The 21,936-nt window shown below is 35.6% G+C and overlaps 2 protein-coding genes across 2 annotated transcripts in view; one reads left to right on the top strand and one right to left on the bottom strand.

Annotated features, from left to right (window-relative positions):
- LOC134839621 (placenta-specific gene 8 protein-like) overlaps positions 1-5,510 on the top strand; it is a 14,976-nt gene extending 9,466 nt beyond the window's left edge. Inside the window, exon 2 of the mRNA XM_063855232.1 lies at positions 3,706-5,510. Coding sequence (XP_063711302.1) covers positions 3,706-3,903 — 198 coding nt within the window. The 3' untranslated portion in view covers positions 3,904-5,510. The remainder of the gene's footprint in view (positions 1-3,705) is intronic.
- The window catches only part of LOC134839599 (cyclin-dependent kinase 10-like), a 501,898-nt gene that overhangs the window by 326,986 nt on the left and 152,976 nt on the right, over positions 1-21,936 (bottom strand). The window lies entirely within an intron of this gene.

The following is a 21,936-nucleotide window of genomic DNA, read 5'->3' as shown; positions in this document are numbered from 1 at the left end:
GTTTTAAAGCATTCTTTTTCCACAATTAGTTTTGTGAATAGTACTGCTTGAATTTGCAATGTAGTTTTTTTTGGGTGGGGGGTGGGGTAGAGATTGTTCTTATCTTATGGGCCCAAATAGGTAAACTATTTTGCAATTGCAATATATTCAGCAACCGCGTTCATGAAACTTTCAAGTTACTACCAATTTGCATCTTTTTGACCACCTACACTCTTGTGAAGACGAAGACTCATTCGTTCAGGTGATTGTGAACTGGTTACTTTAGTAATTTCATAGTCCTCGATGGATTATTTATCTATTGTTGATGATACCATTTTAGTAAAAAGTTTAGGCTTTAAGAGAACATTTAAGGGATCAATTTTACTACAATTTTCCCCCTTTTGCAAAAAATGAGGGAGATTTGTTACTAGGTAGAAAATTTACATATGCCTAACCGTTGAATTATTGCATTGTAAGGGCGACAACTCGTTACTAGGTACCTTAGGGGGGATAGCTGAAGATATCCCATTTAATTGATATCTTCAGTTCTCAGAATGTGAGCCTTTTCTTCAGATTACACTCAAATTAGGGAGAAACTTTGGGGACTTTTATGTACTCTGCCTAAAAATTGTAAATATGTGTTATTTACCATTGATCGTACTGTCGAACTATATTTGAGCAACGTATTTATTTTTTATTAAGTCCATTATAAAATCAGGGGAGACTCGTTACAAAGTACAAAATTCGCATATGCTTAACCTTTGAATTATTTCATTCTAAGGGTGACAACTCGTTACTAGGTACCTTAGGGGGGAAGATTTATTTTCGTTTTTTTTCTTCCAAATTATCGGAATAACGTTTGTTAAATGAAAATAAGACATTTCGGCTCAGAAACCTTGGTTCATTTCGGCTTCATTTAAAACTTTCACCAGCCCTTTCTTGACCACATTCATTTTTTGAAGCCAACTCTTCACGGATATGCCTAATTGGATAAATTTATACGCATTTGTTCAGTTCCCCATCACACCATGGACAAAAAACGGCTATGCTTGTCTGAAGTTATTGATAATTGAAAAATCTTAATTTTGGCTAACCTCTAATTTAGAGTGGACCTAAAGCTTTTTCGAAAAATCTTTTTTTTTTGTCGAATCAAAGATGTTCTTTGCTTCTGCTTCGTATGTTTCTTTTCGTTGCTATTAAGCAAGGGTATTGCAAACGGGGACTAGTTTTTTCCGGTAAATGTTTTTCACAACGGTCAAAATTAGAATGGTAAGTTTAATTTCAGATATAATAATTTCAATTTTTTTGCGTCTCCGGCACGTTTGTATGGAGGTAACGAATATGCCCGGGACCACAAAGGTCTTGGTTTGAATCTGACAGATTTGTTTTTTTAAAAAACGGGAAATATTTCGTTGTAAAAAAATTGTCGGTTTAATGACCTAATTTTGAGTCGTTTCAAGGTAAACATAACTTTTATGGCCACTGGATCGCACAAATTGCTGAAAAGTTTATAGAAATGTTAGCTCAAGTTATTCATGGTAGCTTTTTTCTCGGCTCTGTTTGTTTTTTTTTCTATCGGCTTGATAGGTTTTCATCCCAAACTATATCGGCTTAATGGCCTCATATTGCGTCTTTAGACGTGCGAAAAATTTTCGTATGTGTGTGTTTTGAGGGGGAGTGGGGACCCAATAACTTTTATAAGTCTTAAGTCTTGTTGGTTTTTTTTGCATAAAAAGGTTTCTGCTAGGGTATTTGCGGCTTTGTTGCCGCTTGGTAAAGTTTCCGATGCTAGTCTCACATTCCTTTGCCTTGGCATATTTTTGTTTATAATCTAGCCTTATCTATTATATATTTAAATGCTGGTTTCATTATCTCGCCTCCTATAAGTTTTTTCAACGAATAATTTTTGCATGCTTAACGGAAGAATTTTATCACGTTCAAGCCAAATCGTGTATTGCAATGGGTAACACATTTTTTTTTTGATTTTCCCGTTTGAATTCAGTGCTTAATTTACCGAGTGTAAAATCAGCAACCCAATAGTGGGATGCTGTCAGGGGTTTCTAACAGGTTTTTCAAAATTTTTCTGAAAACTTAAAATTGAAAAATGATTCAAAAAAAATCATTCAGTTTTTAAAAAAATTGCACAACCCTGTAGTTGGGTTTATTTAGGATTTTCTCAAGGATTGCGAATCTTGCCTGCAAATATGACTGCTCAAATCCTTGTAGTTTTCGAGATATGAAGTGTTTTATGATGTCTTTCATTGTTTCAGAAAACTTAAGTTTATTTTTTTTTCAAATGTCAGAGTACTCTTGCAAATCTTGCCTCCAAAAAAGCTGCTCGAACCGCTGTAGTTTTCGAGATATGACGTTTTTGGCAGTTTTTTCAAAAAATTTTCAGAAAACTGAAATTTAATTTTTATTATTATCTGAAATTGCTAACCCTCTCGTTTTGGGTTATTATAGTACTCTCAGGAGATGCGAATCTTGCCTGCAAATATGACTGCTCAAATCTTCGTAGTTTTTGAGATGAGACGTTTTTTATGATTTTTTCACTTATTTTTTAGAAAACCTAAATTTGAAAAGTGTCTCATTTTGAAATTCCCAACCCTGTAGTTCAGTACTGCCAAAGTACTATCAGGAGTTGCAAATCTTGCGTCCACATGCGACTGCTTATTTTAAAAAAGTTTTCTAGATAACTTTTTTTATGTCATTTTAAAATTTTTCAATGAAGTTAGATATAAAAAACAAAATTTTCTGGTTTTTTGAAGTTGGATTTTAAAAAGTTGAATAAAAAACTAAAAAATTTGAATGTAACATGTGTTTGGCTGCTGTCAGCGTGCACTCAAAGGATGCAGATTTAATTTCACCCTAGTTCATTTTGATAGATCTAGTTTTTTCGTCATTTTCGATTTATTTCTGACTTTGCGGCTTTCTTATTTTGTATCGCAAGTGACGCGAAGCTCAGCTTCACCTCTGTGTTATCCTTGCAATCACCAAGGGTAGTGCAATCGGGTACTAGACTTTTACCGTAAATAACTTTGTTTACAATAGTCAAAATTATAAAAGGTAAATTTTGGTTCAAATTTCATCGGCTTATAGACCTAAGTTGGGTCTTGTCAACGGAAGCATGTATTTCTGCTCTTACTTGGATCGGACAAATGCTAACAATCTTAGAAAAGAAATAGAAGTTCTTAAATTTTTCATGGCAACAATGTTGTTTTCGGTTCTTCGGGAATTTACCCAGGTTTGGGCGGTTCAGTTGCTATTTGATTCATGACAAGGAGACGGGTCTGATCCAGACAATGAGCTTCATAGAATTATGAGAGGCAGTACAGCACACAGAGAAAGTTCAAGGCACCCAATAAAAAGAAAATTATTAGCTGAATACTCAATTTCAGTTTGTTACAGCAGTTAAACTTATTTTCGTTGGATTTAAGGGCAGGCACGTTATGAAACAATTAATCGTTTTTCGACAAATTGCCTTCAATTTGGTTGTTTAGCTTTATTAAGTTATCACTGTCTAGATCAGACCCATCGCTTTGACACTCAACTACCTATTTCTTCCAACATTTTTCATGGTTTTCTCGGCATGTTTTTGTTTGTGTTGTAGCGCAAGTGATACAAAGCTCCGACCATCGAAAGTTCCGACCATGTAAAATATATTATGATCGGAAATTCGGTGCTACTTTCACGGCAACCGGCTATCTTTTCTCTTTGATTTTGCAGGCGGCGAGTCGGATGGGAGAGAGCATGTGTATAGTGTGCTTCACTCCACACCCGCTGTCGGCCATGAGGACTAAGACCAGAATGATGTATGGCATCCACGGAAGTCTCTGTGACGACTGTTGCGTCGCCACATTCTGTTACCCCTGTGCACAGTGCCAAATGCAACACCAGCTCTCCCACATGGTCGAACTGCCATAAAAGGAATGCAAGTCAAGTCAAGCAAACTGGACTGGACAGGAAACAGAAATGTAAATATTGTGAACGAACTTGAAGTAATTGTGAATTAATGGAGAACCTGAAAATCATGTCCCTTGGCTGAAAAAGCTATCCTTTAATGTGAACGAGAATAACCAAAAATTATGAACATAAAAGTTAACCCTGCAGCTGTAACTCAATTTCAAAAGAGAATAACTTGAAAAGTGAAAATATTCTAGATTTTGAACCAATCTATCCATGGATCTTCTATCCATTTGAAATCATTAAATGTGTTTGTGTGCTTTATAATCGCCTTAATATTTGACCAGAGTAGTGTCATCAAATTCATCTAATGCATTTCGGACATTTTAACTTGATGATATCCTGCTATCTGAACTGATTAACCGCCACCAGTTTGAGGTCTTACTGCTTACTGTTGTCTATTGAAATGCTTTCAAATTATGAATCCAACAATCTAGCTCCATATTTTCGTACGGTGTAGAGTTGGTAGTGTTATCGTTTTAGTTTTTATCTCTCAATCTTGAGTTAGATCTATATACAATAGTTAAGCGTACACAGTTTTGATTTTTTTTGCGATAGGTTAAATGTTTAATAGATCCAAATTTACTCACACATCCATTATCGAACTTGAAGATTACTGAATGCTTATTCTGTTTCATTCTAAGTTGATGTTGGGTACTGTTTATTGACGCACAACACTTTCACCGTACAACTTTCAATCGCATTTTTTTTTCGGTTGTCTAAATGTTGAGATTGACTGGAGCTGTGAAATTTATAAAATTCTAGAAATTTTGGTAATCTTTTGAGCATTTTATTTTTCTGTTATTTTTGAAGATATCTGAAATTCGTCCTTCCAGAACACTGGTGCTGTTGCTTGCGATGTCTTCCTCCTGCTAGAGCCATCATATCTTTCTCTATCTTTTCTATGTTAATCGAGGACTTTCCTGGTGATCGAAAATAGGTCTTTTCTGTTACAAGGCCCAAAATTTGTATTAATGATGTTATGAAAATTGGATCATGTTTGAATCTAATTGACTGAAATAGAATATTAAAACAAAAGGAATTCTGAAGTTAATTGCAAAGATATTAGCTCATTTAATGTTTTGATTATTTTGTTTCTCGTAACAGAAATGACCCCCTTGAGAACTATTTTGATACCTTTAAAATTGCAAGATGAACTCTTTTCCAGTTCCTTAGACTGAAGTTCGTAAACGCTATGTGTAAAAAACGCTATCATAATTCTAACAGGCGACAGCGATGATTGTTTTGATTGCAACTTGATCCAACTTTCAAAATGGTCAGGGAAACTGTCGTTTTTTTTAATTGGAAAAGAGGCTCATGTATTGTTACATGTTAACAAAAATTTCTATACAAGTTCAGTACAACATGACTAAATATCAATTGAAGAGACTTATATTATGTAATCTTTCCATAGGATTTCCGGAATTTCTCCTGTAGATAAAATTTATTTTTGATATTGTAATTGGGGTTTCTAAGTTTTGTTGAACAGATGATAAACTTAAAGTTGAAAACAGTGATTGGAATATTAGTTATATTTTACTATAAAGAATTAAATAATTTCGATTTCGTTTTGAAAAACTAGTATTAATTAATAGTGTGGAGCAGTGTTAAAACAAGAGCGTGGAGCAGTGTTTACGCAAGCGAAGCGCAATGTTATACTGCGAAGCATCTTTTTCAAATCCATGCCCCAAATGTTTGATGTTTTGGTGGCGATTATGCACTGGCAATTTAATAGCATGTGCCTCTAATAAGTTAATTCAGTTGATCCGTATTTAATTCAAAGAAGGTGAATAACGCTCTCAAATTGAGAAAGCGGAAATGGCGCGAAAAATACGAGAATGAATACAGGTTCCAAGAATAAATTTGATCCAATTTTTCATCAACTGGTCTATTTGTATCAACAAAGTGTTGATCATGAAATAGTTATGAAATTTAGAAAGGTTCAACGTCAGTTTTTCTTCAAAGTTCGAAAGTTTCTTTTTTACTTGAATTTATTGACACATTTCCAACTGTTTGTTGCTTCTGGTAAGTATTTTTACTTGTTTCACTAGCGACGGCTGTTTTACTTGTACGTAAGAACTAGGTTTTTTTCTCGTAAGCAGCATGGACAAATTTGTAAGAAATTGACCTTGCTTTGTTGTGGACAACATTGCTCAGATCCCTTTTCACCCCGAAAAAAGTACCTTGTCTTCGAGTCAAGTTACTGCTTTTATTGAGCTTGAGTATGTACGAGGCCATTCAGTTCAACGAGGGGAGTGGATAGTTTTGATCTGAAAAATCTTTGTACTTGTGCTAGTAAAAAAAGTCGAAGTCAGTTTTTAAATAGCAAGGTTGAACGTACTGAAACACGTACGGATAAAAATTAAAACTCAAATTGATTTTGTCCTTTCAAGCCTTATAAGTCGAGATTTGAACTGAGAATGCTATACTTTTGAGGAATTGGCATTTTGTCTAACTGAATAAGTTAAAAAGATTATTTCAAAAATTTCAATAAAGATATCAGCTACGATTTTTGGATTATTTGTCTGCGTATCTGTCGTCGACGTAGTTGTCACATCTTAGTTGAAATTGTTTTTTTTTTTCTATAGCGCATTTTTCTATAACGTTATTTTTAGTGTTTAATTACCCTTGCGATAAGCAAGGGTATTGCAACCGGGTACTAGTTTTTTTTCCTGACCATTTTAGGCTCTTACCGAATTCGTTGGGTTCCTGGCCAACTTAGCGTGGAGTTAACGAATATGCCTGGGACGGCAAAGATCCTGAGTTCGAGTCTGACCAGGACCTCTTTTTTTTAAACGTGAAATATTCAGTTGGCCAATTATTTGTCGGCCAATTTTTATCTGCTTATCTGTCGGCCAATTAATGGTCTGATTATCTGTTGTCGGCTCAGTTGTCACATCTTGGAATTGTGTTTTTTTTTACGCACAGGTTTTAATGTTGTATTAAATGTGCTTTCACTTAAAACAATTTCACTTAAGGTCAAAATTTTCGGCCTATTTTTTCATCGGCTTAAGGAAGGACTAGGCTCAGGACGTTTCAAGATTAACACAATTTTAGCACTCTCCTCCGCAATTTTCAAGTTGGTTGCATGTGTACCAATCTGTTTGTTGAAATTTATTATTTTTTTGATTGGGAAAATTTTTTCAATAGCAAAAATTTAAGTTTTTCGCAAACTTCTGATTTTCAAAAGGGAGTATCAATTGAAAGGCCGCGCTTATTCATCTGTGTGCATGCATACTCCCCTAGAGACTTTTTTACTTGACCCCTCTGTCCACAGCCTTCGAAAAAGTGTGGGTTAAGATTTGACCCATATTTTTGATTTTTTCGTTCTTATCGAAAACTACCTCTCTCAAATATGAGTTTTTGCTTTCAATTGCAAAAGTGGCTACGACCAATTTTTTTTGCACAAAAAGTTATGGCCCGTTTTGTAGATCTTTCCGACTTTTCTCAAAAACAAACCTCTCAAATCCGATGTTGAGAGTTCAATGAGATAACAGGTAGTGGGAAGCTCCTCTGCATTAGAGTACACTAACAAAAATTTTTACACAAGAATTTGTCGCGCTCGTTTATTTTTTCATTACGGGGTGTCATTAGGGGGTTATCTTTGCATTTAGGGAAAGTAATGAAAAATCTTGTTTTCATGCATGACAATGTAGGTCTTTTCTCAAGTTGTTGTGAAATTTTCTAGCTTTTTTTTTCTTTTATGCTCTAAAAGTACAAATAGTCTTCGCTGAAATCACCAAATCAATCAAATGAATCACTTTCAAACTGCTGAAAGCGCTGTGATTGGTAATTTTAATAAGTCTGTTTATTGTAAACTGCCGTTCTGTGTCATAATTATTTGTTATATTGACTTAAATTGCAAACGATTGGCCCCTGTTCAATGCTATATTTTTCAGGAAAAGCTTTCAGCCAAATTTTGAACCATGTCATTACTTCTGTTTTATAACGCATATGCGAAACCATTAATTTTATAGCAAATTTTTGTTTTTTGAAAAAAATACTGAGCATATCCCAGTTTATTCTGATACAAATAAAAGACATCGTATACGAAGTTTTTTTTTCTTTTTTGCAATAATGGAGGGAACTTTGTTTTAACACCAGTGTGCTCTCAAATATAACTGTTAACACAGCACAGCGAGCTTGCGAAGCGTAGTGTATTAGTACAAACCTTTTTTCTAACCTAACTCGTAAATAGAAGTGTTCCTTAAAAGTGTTCACTTATTTTGTGACACTTTTGCTATAATCACGATCTGTAGCCTTGGAAATTTCATAGCATCTACTCTCCATTTTATTTGTGGCTAGTGTTTGTTATTGATTAAGCGTCCTTGGCTGAGTGGGTAGTGCGTGAGACTCGTAATCTGTAGGTTGCAAATCAAATCCGAGACGTAGCCCAAATCTTACTAAATAGAAGCTTATTTCACCTTTTTTATTGCTTATTGTTGAGCTGTTTTATGTCGTTTTCTTGCTAGTGTGTGCGAAGCGAAGCTTTGCCTCTGTGTATGAAATGTTTCGAGTCAAACGGTAAAATGTAAGAGTTTTTACAAGTAGAGCAAAAATTCATCAAAGGTTTCTAAGACCCCAAATATATTTTGCCCTACTTCTTGTAAAAACCAATGTTTGAAGAGCTTAGGTTGATGAAAGTTTTCCAAATAAAGTGAAAAAAAAAATCCGTTTTCATTGTTTTAAGAGTCTATCAACGTAGTTTAGACTCTTATATAGTTTGGGTTGATTTTTTGTTTCAGGAATAGTCTTAAAATTTGTTCAGGCAGGTGTACTTTTTCGCGGTTTGCTTATTGATTTCTTTTCATGTCCTCTATCGAACTGCAAAAGTGTAAAAGTCCCGAAAAAATAGATCGATTTTTAGCTTCAAATGTGGAATTGTTTCAAGTTTTACCTATTAATTCAGTTTTCTCAAATTGGGTTCATTGGCTCTTTTCCAACTGTCTGTGCCCTATGTTTTCAGTTTCCCCATGTCCCTAAGACTTCGATATCAATTTGCTACCTGTGTTGTCCAATTATACTTTTCCAGTTATCTGATGAAATCATGGAATTGGCAAGCTTGTTTTTAAAGGGCGATCTATTTTTCTGCTAAAGCGGGTGCTTGAGTTTTAATATCTGTTCGTCCAAAGCCGCACATTTATGTGAGTTTCTACGTGGTGTAATTTTTAAATTTGGTTTCAAATAGCATGCGATATAAGCGTCAACTCAATTTTGATTGTATATGAAGTAAATATAAAGATCGAATGAAGCCGGGCTCTTAATCAGGTCAGACTTTTTTTATATGTTGTGATGATTTTTTCAAGAAAAAATATACAATCGTTCAGTCTCAAATATATTTTTGCTGTTTGACTTATGTTTTCGTAAGTTTAGTTCCTTTCCTTTGTTCAAGAGAAAACAAACTCCACTATGGAACAGCTATTTGTTCACTGATTTGATTTTTTTTTCAATTGGGATAATGTAATCAAAGTGGTGTCAACCATAAATTGTTCCAAAATTTCAAAAAGCTGTAAGGGCACCTATTTTTTCTTTGAAAATCAAAAGCTGAGGATTTCAAAACGAGTCAGTGTTTTTCTCTGTTTACTTGTTTTCTTTGACTTTTTCTAACTGTCTGTTTCAATTGTGTTTGCAGCCGTGAAAATTGTAAGATGTAATTTAGTTTGAGCTAGAAAATGTTTCGTATTACAGGTTGATTTTTTCAAATTCTGTTTTACTCAGTTGCTCTAAATAGGAGGTTTTGCCAAAAATTAAGTTTTTTCAATTTCCATAAATTCAGACAAGGACAGCTGGCTGCTGCGCGTTTTCATAGAACACTACAAAAAAGTGTCTATGGTGTGATGGAAGAACTACGCAAACGCTTAGGAAAATAGCCAATTAGTCACGATAGAGAACAGTTTGCTTCAAAAAACGAAGAACGGACAAAAATATTTGTTTTAGAAGTTTATGGCCAAGAAAGTATTAAAGGAAGATTTAAATCAAGTTCTCCATTTAGAAAAATCAAGTTTTTTCGACACTTGATATTATGAATTTTTAATGTCCTTCCAATCACGGCCGAAAGGGCCTTAATTAGTATATCACCCGACCCAATCCGATGATTATTTGTGGTATCTATTTTTGCTTGGAAAAAAACACACACTTGTATACAAAGTTTCTCCTCATTCTCAATGGTCGGAACAAAAAGACTGTAGTCACTGCACAAATAGCATAGAAGGTTACAACCACCGAAAACAAACAAAAACAGAGAAAAGATATGAGTTCAAACTGTTGTGATGAAGTTCTAAAACTGTTCTTATTAGCCTAACAAATCACCTTCATATTTGCTAACATAAAAATTAAATGAAAATTTTGCAAAATGAAGAGTGAAGTGCATTCATTTTTGTTCAACTCGAATCTTGACTGAAGGTGCTCTAATATGCTACCACACTATGATGCCACACTAAAATAATCTCCTGAAAACATCGACCCTTGGTCATAGTTCATTCGTGATTGCAACAGCAATACGTTCTTTTTCACTTTTTCCGCCTAACACAACTGAAAAGCGCATCCTTCACTAGTTGATCACGTATTTCAACAAGGCATTCATTTTCAACCCCTCAGATTCAGCATTATCGTTTTGAACCATTCGCAACGAATTATCATTTTGAAAAAAAATCATAAGTTTGTAAATTGGCTTCTTACTTACGTTAGAGGAACGCAAAAAGTGCGAAACCGGGTTTTCGAATAATCGATGGCTAAGGGGATCTTGTTAACTATCTTCTTCTAACCGTATGCGCACTTTTTTTAATCTTTTTTTTGTCTCAATTCCAGACATTTTTGTTCTTATTCCAGGCTTCTACTGTTGACTATTTTCTCTGACCTAGTTTCTATAAATATATACTCATAAATGCTTTGTTGATTGTATACAAATACTGTCATTCGATGCTAGGTAAATAAGACGGCAAGACATTTGGACGACATGAGAGTAAGACGACAAAAGAGAGTAAAGAAATGTAAATTGAACTCGAGTGCAAGCGAATTATGTTTCTCAGAAATACAATTGAAGAATTTGCGTGTAGTGTCGTCTTAGTCCCACTTAAAAAAACGGTTTGTCGTCTGAACAGCTGCCGTCTTATTTGCCGGACACCGTATAATAATACCATGCTGGCCAGTCACTAAGCAGAATGGTCTAAGAGCAGAATGGGTCCAATAGCAGAAAAACTGAAAAATATTTGTTTTTACAAGCTAATCGGTAAATTAATCATAAGAATTGTCAATATTACCAAACAATCGAATATTTTATGCATAATTTGCTCATTTTAATCAAGATTTGAAAAAAAAATCAATAAAAAAACTTAATGAAACTATTCAATTCATGCATAAATTATGCATTTTTTTGTGTTTTTGACAGTTCCAAAAAAATGTATCAATTAGCCCATATAAACTAAAAAAAGTCAATATTTTTCTGTTTTTCTGCCTTGGACCCATTCTGCTCTTGGACCGTTCTGTTTATTGCTCCGCCTCCTATTACCATCATTCATCGCTCTCAGCGCATTTAAATCAAACCGAGTTTTAAATCCAAATTGGTTAACAAATACAACTGAGCATTTTTATACGTAAGATGGCTGCAGAAATATATTTGTAGCATTGACTAATTTTGAGGTCTATTTCTCAGATATATAAATGACAAAAAAACCATGTGTATTGAGTTTTTCAAATAGTGATTTGGCATAAACTAAATGCGTCTAAAGCTAACGCGTTTTTCATGCTCGTATGTTTTATGTCCTGAAAACCTGAAAAGCAAACAATGGATCTTGTTAACTATCCTCCCGCCCCCTATGGTACTTTATAACGAATATCCCCCCTATAAAGAAAAAATTGAACTGTTAACTACCCCTCGACCCTCCCTTGCTTTAGGTGGGGGGGGGGAATAATCAACAAGATCCTAAAAGGTTAAAAGGCTTCTAATATTTTCCTTTCTGAAAGTGCTCGTTTTTCAAATTGCTTTCTTGTGAAAAAGCGATAGAAACAGTATTTTTTTGTAATAATCGGATGATTGATGAGAATTTTCATGAGCAGAAAAAAGAAAAATTTTCTCTATAGTGCAGCAGAATTTGTTAAAGCATTCTTTTTCGCCAATCAGTTTTGTGAATAGTACTTGCAGGCCATGCTGATTGAGTTTACCATGTTTTTTTTGGGGGGGGGGGGGGGGTTTAGAGATTGTTCTCATCTTATGGGCCCAAATAGGTAAACTATTTTGCAATTGCAATATATTCAGCAACCGCGTTCATGAAACTTTTCAAGTTGCTACCTATTCGCATCTTTTTGACCACCTACCCTCTTGTGAAGATTACTACGTTCAGGTGATTGTTAACTGGGTACTTGAGCAATTGTATCGTCCTCGATGGATTATTTATCTATTGTTGATGATAGCAAATTTAGTAAAAAGCTTAGGCTTTGAGGGAACATTTAAGGGATCAATTTTACTACAATTTCCCCCTTTTGCAAAAAAAAGAGGGAGATTTGTTACTAGGTAGAAAATTTACATATGCCTAACCGTTGAATTATTGCATTGTAAGGGCGACAACTCGTTACTAGGTACCTTAGGGGGGATAGCTGAAGATATCCCATTTAATTAATGTCTTCAGTTCTCAGAATGTGAGCCTTTTCTTCAGATTACACTCAAATTAGAGAGAAACTTTGGGGACTTTTATGTATTCTGCCTAAAAAATGTAAATATGTGTTATTTACCATTGATCTTACTATCGAACTATATTTGAGCAAAGTACTTATTTTTTATTAAGTCCATTATAAATTCAGGGGAGACTCGTTACAAAGTACAAAATTCGTATATGCTTAACCTTTGAATTATTTCATTCTAAGGGTGACAACTCATTACTAGGTACCAAAGGGGGGAATATTTACTTTCGTTTTTTTTTCTTCCAAATTATCGGAATAACGTTTGTTAAATGAAAGTAAGACATTTCGGCTCAGAAACCTTGGTTCATTTCGGCTTCATTTAAAACTTTCACCAGCCCTTTCTTGACCACAAAAAAAATTTCTGTCATTCATTTTTTGAAGCCAACTCTTCACGGATATGCCTAATTGGATAAATTTATACGCATTTGTTCAGTTCCCCATCACACCACAGACAAAAAATGGCTATGCTTGTCTGAAGTTATTGATAATTGAAAAATCTTAATTTTGGCTAACCTCTAATTTAGAGTGGACCTAAAGCTTTTTTCGAAAAGTCTTTTTTTTTGTCGAATCAAAGATTTTCTTTGCTTCTGCTTCGTATGTTTCTTTTCGTTGCTATTAAGCAAGGGCATTGAAAACGGGGACTAGTTTTTTCCGGTAAATGTTTTTGTTCACAACGGTCAAAATTAGAATGGTAAGTTTAATTTCAGATATAATAATTTCAATTTTTTTGCGTCTCCGGCACGTTTGTAAGGAGGTAACGAATATGCCCGGGACCACAAAGGTCTTGGTTTGAATCTGACAGATTTGTTTTTTTTTAAAAAACGGGAAATATTTCGTTGTAAAATAATTGTCGGTTTAATGACCTAATTTTGAGTCGTTTCAAGGTAAACATAACTTTTATGCCCACTGGATCGCACAAATTGCTGAAAAGTTTATAGAAATGTTAGCTCAAGTTATTCATGGTAGCTTTTTTCTCGACTCTGTTTGTTTTTTTTTCTATCGGCTTGATAGGTTTTCGTCCCAAACTATATCGGCTTAATGGCCTCATATTGCGTCTTAAGACGTGCGAAAAATTTTCCTATGTGTGTGTTTTGAGGGGGAGTGGGGACCCAATAACCTTTATAAGTCTTAAGTCTTGTTGGTTTTTTTTGCTTAAAAGGTTTCTGCTAGGGTATTTGCGGCTTTGTTGCCGCTTGGTAAAGTTGCTTCCGATGTTAGTCTCACATTCCTTTGCCTTGGCATATTTTTGTTTATAATCTAGCCTTATCTATTATATATTTAAATGCTGGTTTCATTATCTCGCCTCCTATAAGTTTTTTCAACGAATAATTTTTGCATGCTTAACGGAAGAATTTTATCACGTTCCAGCCAAATCGTGTATTGCAATGGGTAACACATTTTTTTTTGATTTTCCAGTTTGAATTCAGTGCTTAATTTACCGAGTGTAAAATCAGCAACCCAATAGTGGGATGCTGTCAGGGTTTTCTAACAGATTTTTCAAAATTTTTCTGAAAACTCAAAATTGAAAAATGATTCAAAAAAATCATTCAGTTTTTAAAAAAATTGCACAACCCTGTAGTTGGGTTTGTTTAGGATTCTCTCAAGGATTGCGAATCTTGCCTTCAAATATGACTGCTCAAATCCTTGTAGTTTTCGAGATATGAAGTGTTTTATGATTTCTTTCAATGTTTCAGAAAACTTAAGTTTATTTTTTTTTTCAAATGTCAGAGTACTCTTGCAAATCTTGCCTCCAAAAAAGCTGCTCGAACCGCTGTAGTTTTCGAGATATGACGTTTTTGGCAGATTTTTTTTTTTTAATTTTCAGAAAACTGAAATTTAATTTTTTTTTCCTGAAATTGATAACCCTCTCGTTTTGGGTTATTATAGTACTCTCAGGAGATGCGAATCTTGCCTGCAAATATGACTGCTCAAATCTTCGTAGTGTTTGAGATAAGACGTTTTTTATGATTTTTTCACTTATTTTTTAGAAAACCTAAATTTGAAAAGTGTCTCATTTTGAAATTCCCAACCCTGTAGTTCAGTACTGCCAAAGTACTCTCAGGAGTTGCAAATCTTGCGTCCACATGCGACTGCTTATTTTAAAAAAGTTTTCAAGATAACTTTTTTATGTCATTTTAAAATTTTTCAATGAAGTTAGATATAAAAAACAAAATTTTCTGGTTTTTTGAAGTTGGATTTAAAAAAGTTGAATAAAAAACTAAAAAATTTGAATGTAACATGTGTTTGGCTGCTGTCAGCGTGCACTCAAAGGATGCAGATTTAATTTCACCCCAGCTCATTTTGATAGATCTAGTTTTTTCGTCATTTTCGATTTATTTCTGACTTTGCGGCTTTCTTATTTTGTATCGCAAGTGACGCGAAGCTCAGCTTCGCCTCTGTGTTATCCTTGCAATCGCCAAGGGTAGTGCAATCGGGTACTAGACTTTTACCGTAAATAACTTTGTTTACAATAGTCAAAATTATAAAAAGGTAAATTTTGGTTCGTCATGATGTGTTCAAATTTCATCGGTTTATAGACCGAAGTTGGGTCTTGTCAACGGAAGCATGTATTTCTGCTCTTACTTGGATCGGACAAATGCTAACAATCTTAGAAAAGAAATAGAAGTTCTTAAATTTTTCATGACAACAATGTTGTTTTCGGTTCTTCGGGAATTTACCCAGGTTTTGGCGGTTCAGTTGCTATTTGATTCATGACAAGGAGACGGGTCTGATCCAGACAATGAGCTTCATAGAATTATGAGAGGTAGTGCAGCTCACAGAGAAAATTCAAGGCACCCAATAAAAAGAAAATTCTTAGCTGAATACTCAATTTCAGTTTGTTACAGCAGTTAAACTTATTGTCGTTGGATTTAGGGCAGGCACGTTGTGAAACAATTAATCGTTTTTCGCCAAATTGCCTTCAATTTGGTTGTTTAGCTTTATTAAGTTATCACTGTTTAGATCAGACCCATCGCTTTGACACTCAACTACCTATTTCTTCCAACATTTTTCATGGTTTTCTCGCTATGTTTTTGTTTGTGTTGTAGCGCAAGTGATACAAAGCTCCGACCATCGAAAGTTCCGACCATGTAAAATATATTATGATCGGAAATTCTGTGCTACTTTCACGGCAACCGGCTATCTTTTCTCTTTGATTTTGCAGGCGGCGAGTCGGATGGGAGAGAGCATGTGTATAGTGTGCTTCACTCCACACCCGCTGTCGGCCATGAGGACTAAGACCAGAATGATGTATGGCATCCACGGAAGTCTCTGTGACGACTGTTGCGTCGCCACATTCTGTTACCCCTGTGCACAGTGCCAAATGCAACACCAGCTCTCCCACATGGTCGAACTGCCATAAAAGGAATGCAAGTCAAGTCAAGCAAACTGGACTGCACAGGAAACAGAAATGTAAATATTGTGAACGAACTTGAAGTAATTGTGAATTAATTGAGAACATGAAAATCATGTCCCTTGGCTGAAAAAGCTATCCTTTAATGTGAACGATAATAACCAAAAATTATGAAAATAAAAGTTAACCCTGCAGCTGTAACTCAATTTCAAAAGATAATAACTTGAAAAGTGAAAATATTCTAGATTTTGAACCAATCTATCCATGGATCTTCTATCCATTTGAAATCATTAAATGTGTTTGTGTGCTTTATAATCGCCTTAATATTTGACCAGAGTAGTGTCATCAAATTCATCTAATGTATTTCGGACATTTTAACTTGATGATATCCTGCTATCTGAACTGATTAACCGCCACCAATTTGAGGTCTTACTGCTTACTGTTGTCTATTGAAATGCTTTCAAATTATGAATCCAACAATCTAGCTCCATATTTTCGTACGGTGTAGAGTTGGTAGTGTTATCGTTTTAGTTTTTATCTCTCAATCTTGAGTTAGATCTATATACAATAGTTAAGCGTGCACAGTTTTGATTTTTTTTGCGATAGGTTAAATGTTTAATAGATCCAAATTTACTCACACATCCATTATCGAACTTGAAGATTACTGAATGCTTATTCTGTTTCATTCTAAGTTGATGTTGGGTACTGTTTATTGACGCACAACACTTTCACCGTACAACTTTCAATCGCATTTTTTTTTCGGTTGTCTAAATGTTGAGATTGACTGGAGCTGTGAAATTTATAAAATTCTAGAAATTTTGGTAATCTTTTGAGCATTTTATTTTTCTGTTATTTTTGAAGATATCTGAAATTCGTCCTTCCAGAACACTGGTGCTGTTGCTTGCGATGTCTTCCTCCTGCTAGAGCCATTGTGACATCATCCCTTCATGATGTCATTCATTCTAATTAACCATCTGAACCGAATAGATTACATAATTCACCTTGATGTTAAAATAGAGCTGCATCATATATTTATTTAACTATGTAAACATTGATGGTAATTAATACCAATCATTGGAGATTTATACCGAGCTACGAATCAATTGAATAGAGATCAAATTAATAAACTATTCCAATCATGCTCTTACTTGCGCTGATCGACTTGCGAAATATCAGAAGCTAGGAATCGGAACCAGCATCCTTTAAAGCAAGATAGGTCTTTACCGCTCGAGACATATCTAAATAATGAATCCAATCTAAATACAATTGATAGCCAGTAGTGCTAAATAACATTACCAATTGAACAGCTCGCATAACAGTAGACGACAGTATACCCGTATTATCCATCCGCCAGATACGGGATATTATATGGTGACTTTCGCGGGAATTTCAACTTCTGGATTCAAAACAGTCATCGGCGATTCCAAACATCATAATTTGAGCAGAAAGTGACAACACTACTTTGCTGAAGCAGAAAAAAAAACATCTTGATCAGCACAGCAATGCTCAGATGTTGGCAGCAGAGCAAAACTCAGTGAACAACTGACAGACAGGGAGAAAAAAGAAGACAACCACAACTTTTCAACATCTCCTGAGCTGACAACTTTTTCCAATCTACAAGCAGACATGTGGATTGTGACCTACAGCTTCTCTACTTCTGTCAGATGGTATGTCAAGTGAGCTACTGAAGAGGCAGAAAAGGAAGTAGATGAAAGGTTTCCAACGTCAAAACAGTTAGTTAAAAACAAACTCAAAACTCACTTGCAGTAAATTGATATTGTAACTAATAAGTTCCCCAACCAAAAAAAAAAGCGAAGTAACGGAAAAATTAGCAAACCCTGATGGAAAGAATAACCAAAATCAGAAAAGCAATAGATGCATAAAGGTTCAATAATCCAAAATAAGGAAAGTCTAGCAAAATTTTCTTGTGCCCCCCTTAAATCGACTAAGTGCTGTGCTCAATCATTAACTGTATCACAAATCTGATAATCATTCAACTGTAATAAGATGGCACACGCGCAAATTTCGGTCGCACCATACGGTGGAACGGACAAAGAAGACTTCCAGCAATTCGAGCAATTGTTCCGAGGATACATCGGAGTTGCGGGAATCGCTCCTGGTCAGCAAGCGAACTTCTTGCAACTACACCTACGAGAAGCGGCACTACGATTCTACCAAACGCTGCCAGCAGCAATTCGAGCGAACGTAGAGAATAGTCTTGGCGCCCTAAGGGATCATTTCTGCAATCCCCAGCTTCAAGAAATCCATGTACTGAAATTAGAACAGCTACGTTACGATCCTAAAATCGATTCACCCGAGAACTTCTTGGTGAACTTGACAAATAAAGCGCAACGAGCGTACCCAACCCCAGATTTGCCAGCTGTCGACCCAATCGATGTTGCATTAAACGGAGCACCATTAGTAGCAGACACAGCGCGATTTCACCGAGAAACTGCACAACGACAAGAAAGAATAGATGCAGTAAATGACAATCGCAATGAACAAATTAAACGATTGTTCATAAAAGGAATGCCAAACTGGCTGCGATCAAAATTGATGGAGCAACCACAAGCAACTACTGTCCAAGAATTGTGTAATTTGACGAAGAAGCAGATCATGATCCGAGAAGTTTGCCGAAACGAAGACTACCCGGAAGACGGATTTAATGAAGTAAACGACAGAGTCTCAGAAAATTTGATCAGTGCTCTCACAAAATTGTCCACAAATCAGGAACAAATTGAGAAGCAGATCAACGAAATGAGATCACAAATAACTGAGCAGTCAAAGAAACAATTGAATCCGCCTTCTCATCAAAACAAGAACAACGCAAACCAAAACAGTCAGTGCAGTGGTAACCAAAACCAAAACAATTGGCCTGGACAGCAGCAAAGTGGCAGGAAAGGAAAAAACAGATCTAACTGGCAAAATCATTTTGGATTTAACAATAATCAGACTAATTTCCAAAATATGGGACCAATTGCACCTCAGCAATATCCACCATGGTATCAATACCAACAGTACCCAAATATGCAGCAAAATCAGTCGATGGTGCAGATTCAACCAGCACAGGTACAGCAAAACGCGAACTACCTGCAACCACAACAACATCAATTCAATGGAACTCAGACAGCGCAAGCTGACATTCAACTTCCATCTGGATCTTTCGAACCAATGGTTCGAGCATCAGCCAAATTCTGTGACATTTGTGGTAAATTCAACCATACGGCAAGCCAATGCTGGTGGAGACAAAAACCACAAGGACACGGTCAATCATTTCCGTTTCAGAATCAGCCAAAAAACTAATCAAGCCACCGAGTCAGTCCCCCAAATCATTTCAATCATCTAAATCATCAAAACCGTCAATTCCACCTGATGAGATAATCAACCTTTACGCAGTAATTCCTGCGGAAGGAACAGTTTTGACGTACACAAAATTACGATTCTCATCGGGATTACAAAGAAGAGCCCTGGTTGATACAGGAGCCTGCGCAAATGTCATCTCAAAACAGACATTTGACGACTTAAAAGATGAAAAATCTTTATACCGCCCTCTTAAAATAAGTGAATCAAAACTTAAGAGAGTAAGAATGGCAGGAGGACAACTCGTGCCAATTGAAACAGAAGTAACACTGGAATTTAAATTGGCAGACATGACATTTGTAGAATCTTTTCTCGTTCTACATGCAGCCAACTCAATAATTCTAGGAAACCCTTTCTACAAAAAACACCACATTCATATCTGTGCCAAGTATAATTTACTTCATTTCCCAGATTTGACTCTGCAAATCAACGAAATAAAACCTCCAAACGAGCCTAGAAGAATTAATCGAGTGAAAAAATTCCCGTTAATTCTAACAAAACGTCAAACAATAGCTCCGCATCAAACCATTCTGGTGGAATGTCATTTAAAGGACGCATGCCGGGACATGGCAAAAACAACCGGAATCGTAATGCCATCGAAAGAATTTGAAGAAAATTGCGAAATTGCATTCACTTCCTCAATTAGTGAAGTTATGACAAATAACCTGCTATACATCACAGCCTTTAACATCACTGATCATCATGTTACATTGCCTTTCAAAACCGAAATTGGAAAATTTTCAATTCTGACTCTAACTGAAGCAGAAAATCTAATACCAATTGATGCAGAAATGCTTGCTTTTGCAAAAATGAATAATCCAGACGATATTGAAATGGGCATTAACGAGCTAATTCAGCAACATTGTGATAATCAGCAGTCTCAACTGCAACGTCAACCTGAGTATGAAAAATTTTGGTTTCCTACTCCTGAAACATGTCAAAACCCTGTATTACTTCCACAAATCCAACGTGACATTTACGACCAAATTCTTCATTTTCAAGGTCTTGAAAAAATTGAACCAAAAATGAACTTTCAAGATCGATTGACATTTATCAAGAATTTTAAGTGGGAGAACTCGGTATTGACACATGACCAAAGGTCAAAAGTAGAAGATTTGCTTGTTGAATTTTCGGACATCTTCGCCAAACATAGATTTGATGTTGGTTACAATTCCGACCTCAAAATCAAACTGAAACCGGAACACACACGACCTTTGTACACACAAGGCCCACCTACGCCGATACACTTGCGACAAGAATTGACAGTGGAACTTGCCCTAATGCACTATTATGGACTTATAACAACATTGTCACATTCAAAATATAGCAGTCCATTGTTTGCACATCGAAAACCATCTGGTAAATTGCGGATGTTGATTGACCTCAGAAGAATAAATCATTCACTGAAGAATGACTATATCAACAGCAACTTTCCGATCTCAAACATGACAGATGCATCAAACCACTTCGCAGGAAAGAGCTTGTTTACCAAACTTGATTGTTCGCAAGCATACCACTGTGTGCAAATGGCAGATGACCTTTCAGTCCAACTTTTGGCATTTAATTTCGGTTCACGAACTTATGCATACAAATGCCTAGCTCAAGGTCTAAGCAAATCAGTCACGGGCTTTAGTTCATTCATACGGCACTATCTTGACTCATGCTTAGCAGCCGACTTATGTACACAGTTCATGGATGACATAGGAAGTGCAGTGAATAATTTTGATGAACTAATACCGACCCTCTCAAAAATTTTCGAATGTGTAAGGAAATCGGGATTAAAATTATCACCGAACAAATGTGAAATAGGAACACAACGAATGAAATTCCTTGGTAATATAATTACACCAGCAGGAATATCACCTGAACAAGAGAAAATTTCGACGTTCCTTAAGAAAATTAAAATGCCGCAAACTGTAAAACAAGTTAAAAGACTAATCGGATTTGTTCAATTCTTCCGGAATTATATGCCAAGCTTAGGTGAAAAACTGATACCTTTCTATCGCCTACTCAGAAAAGATATAGCATTTCAAACAAATGAAGAGCATCAGAAAAGTCTCGAAGTGCTAAAACATGATCTAATTCAGGCAACGGACATAACGCTCCGCTTACCAAAACCAGGATTACTATATGTAATACTATGTGATGCAAACTATCATGGAACAGGTTTCGTGCTAATGGTTGAAGACTATGTGAAAACTGACAACAAAGGTGAAATGAAAACGTATGCACCAGTGTCATTTGGTTCAAGACTCTTCAACACAGCACAACTGAAGTTCTCCATCTACTATAAAGAGTTCTTAGCACTATATTTTGCCCTCGATCATTTTTCTCATTTCATCTGGGGATCATCAAAACCAGTGATAATACTGACTGACAATCGAAGCTTAACACAATTTTTCCAAGCGAAGACTATTCCACCCTCGGTTTGGAATTTCTTGGACCGCGTCATGTCATTCAACATCATTATCGCTCATATACCTGGAAAAGCAAACTATGCAGCAGATTTTTTGTCACGAATGCAAACTGACCCATCAGCTTCATTGTCACTGAAATTGACGGACAAAATACCAGTGCGTGAGATACAAATCGACACGACAGCGAAA

The sequence above is a fragment of the Symsagittifera roscoffensis genome, chromosome 2, assembly GCF_963678635.1.
Source record: "Symsagittifera roscoffensis chromosome 2, txSymRosc1.1, whole genome shotgun sequence".
Classification (NCBI taxonomy): Eukaryota; Metazoa; Xenacoelomorpha; order Acoela; family Convolutidae; genus Symsagittifera; species Symsagittifera roscoffensis.
This window is presented reverse-complemented; position numbering and strand designations above follow the sequence as displayed.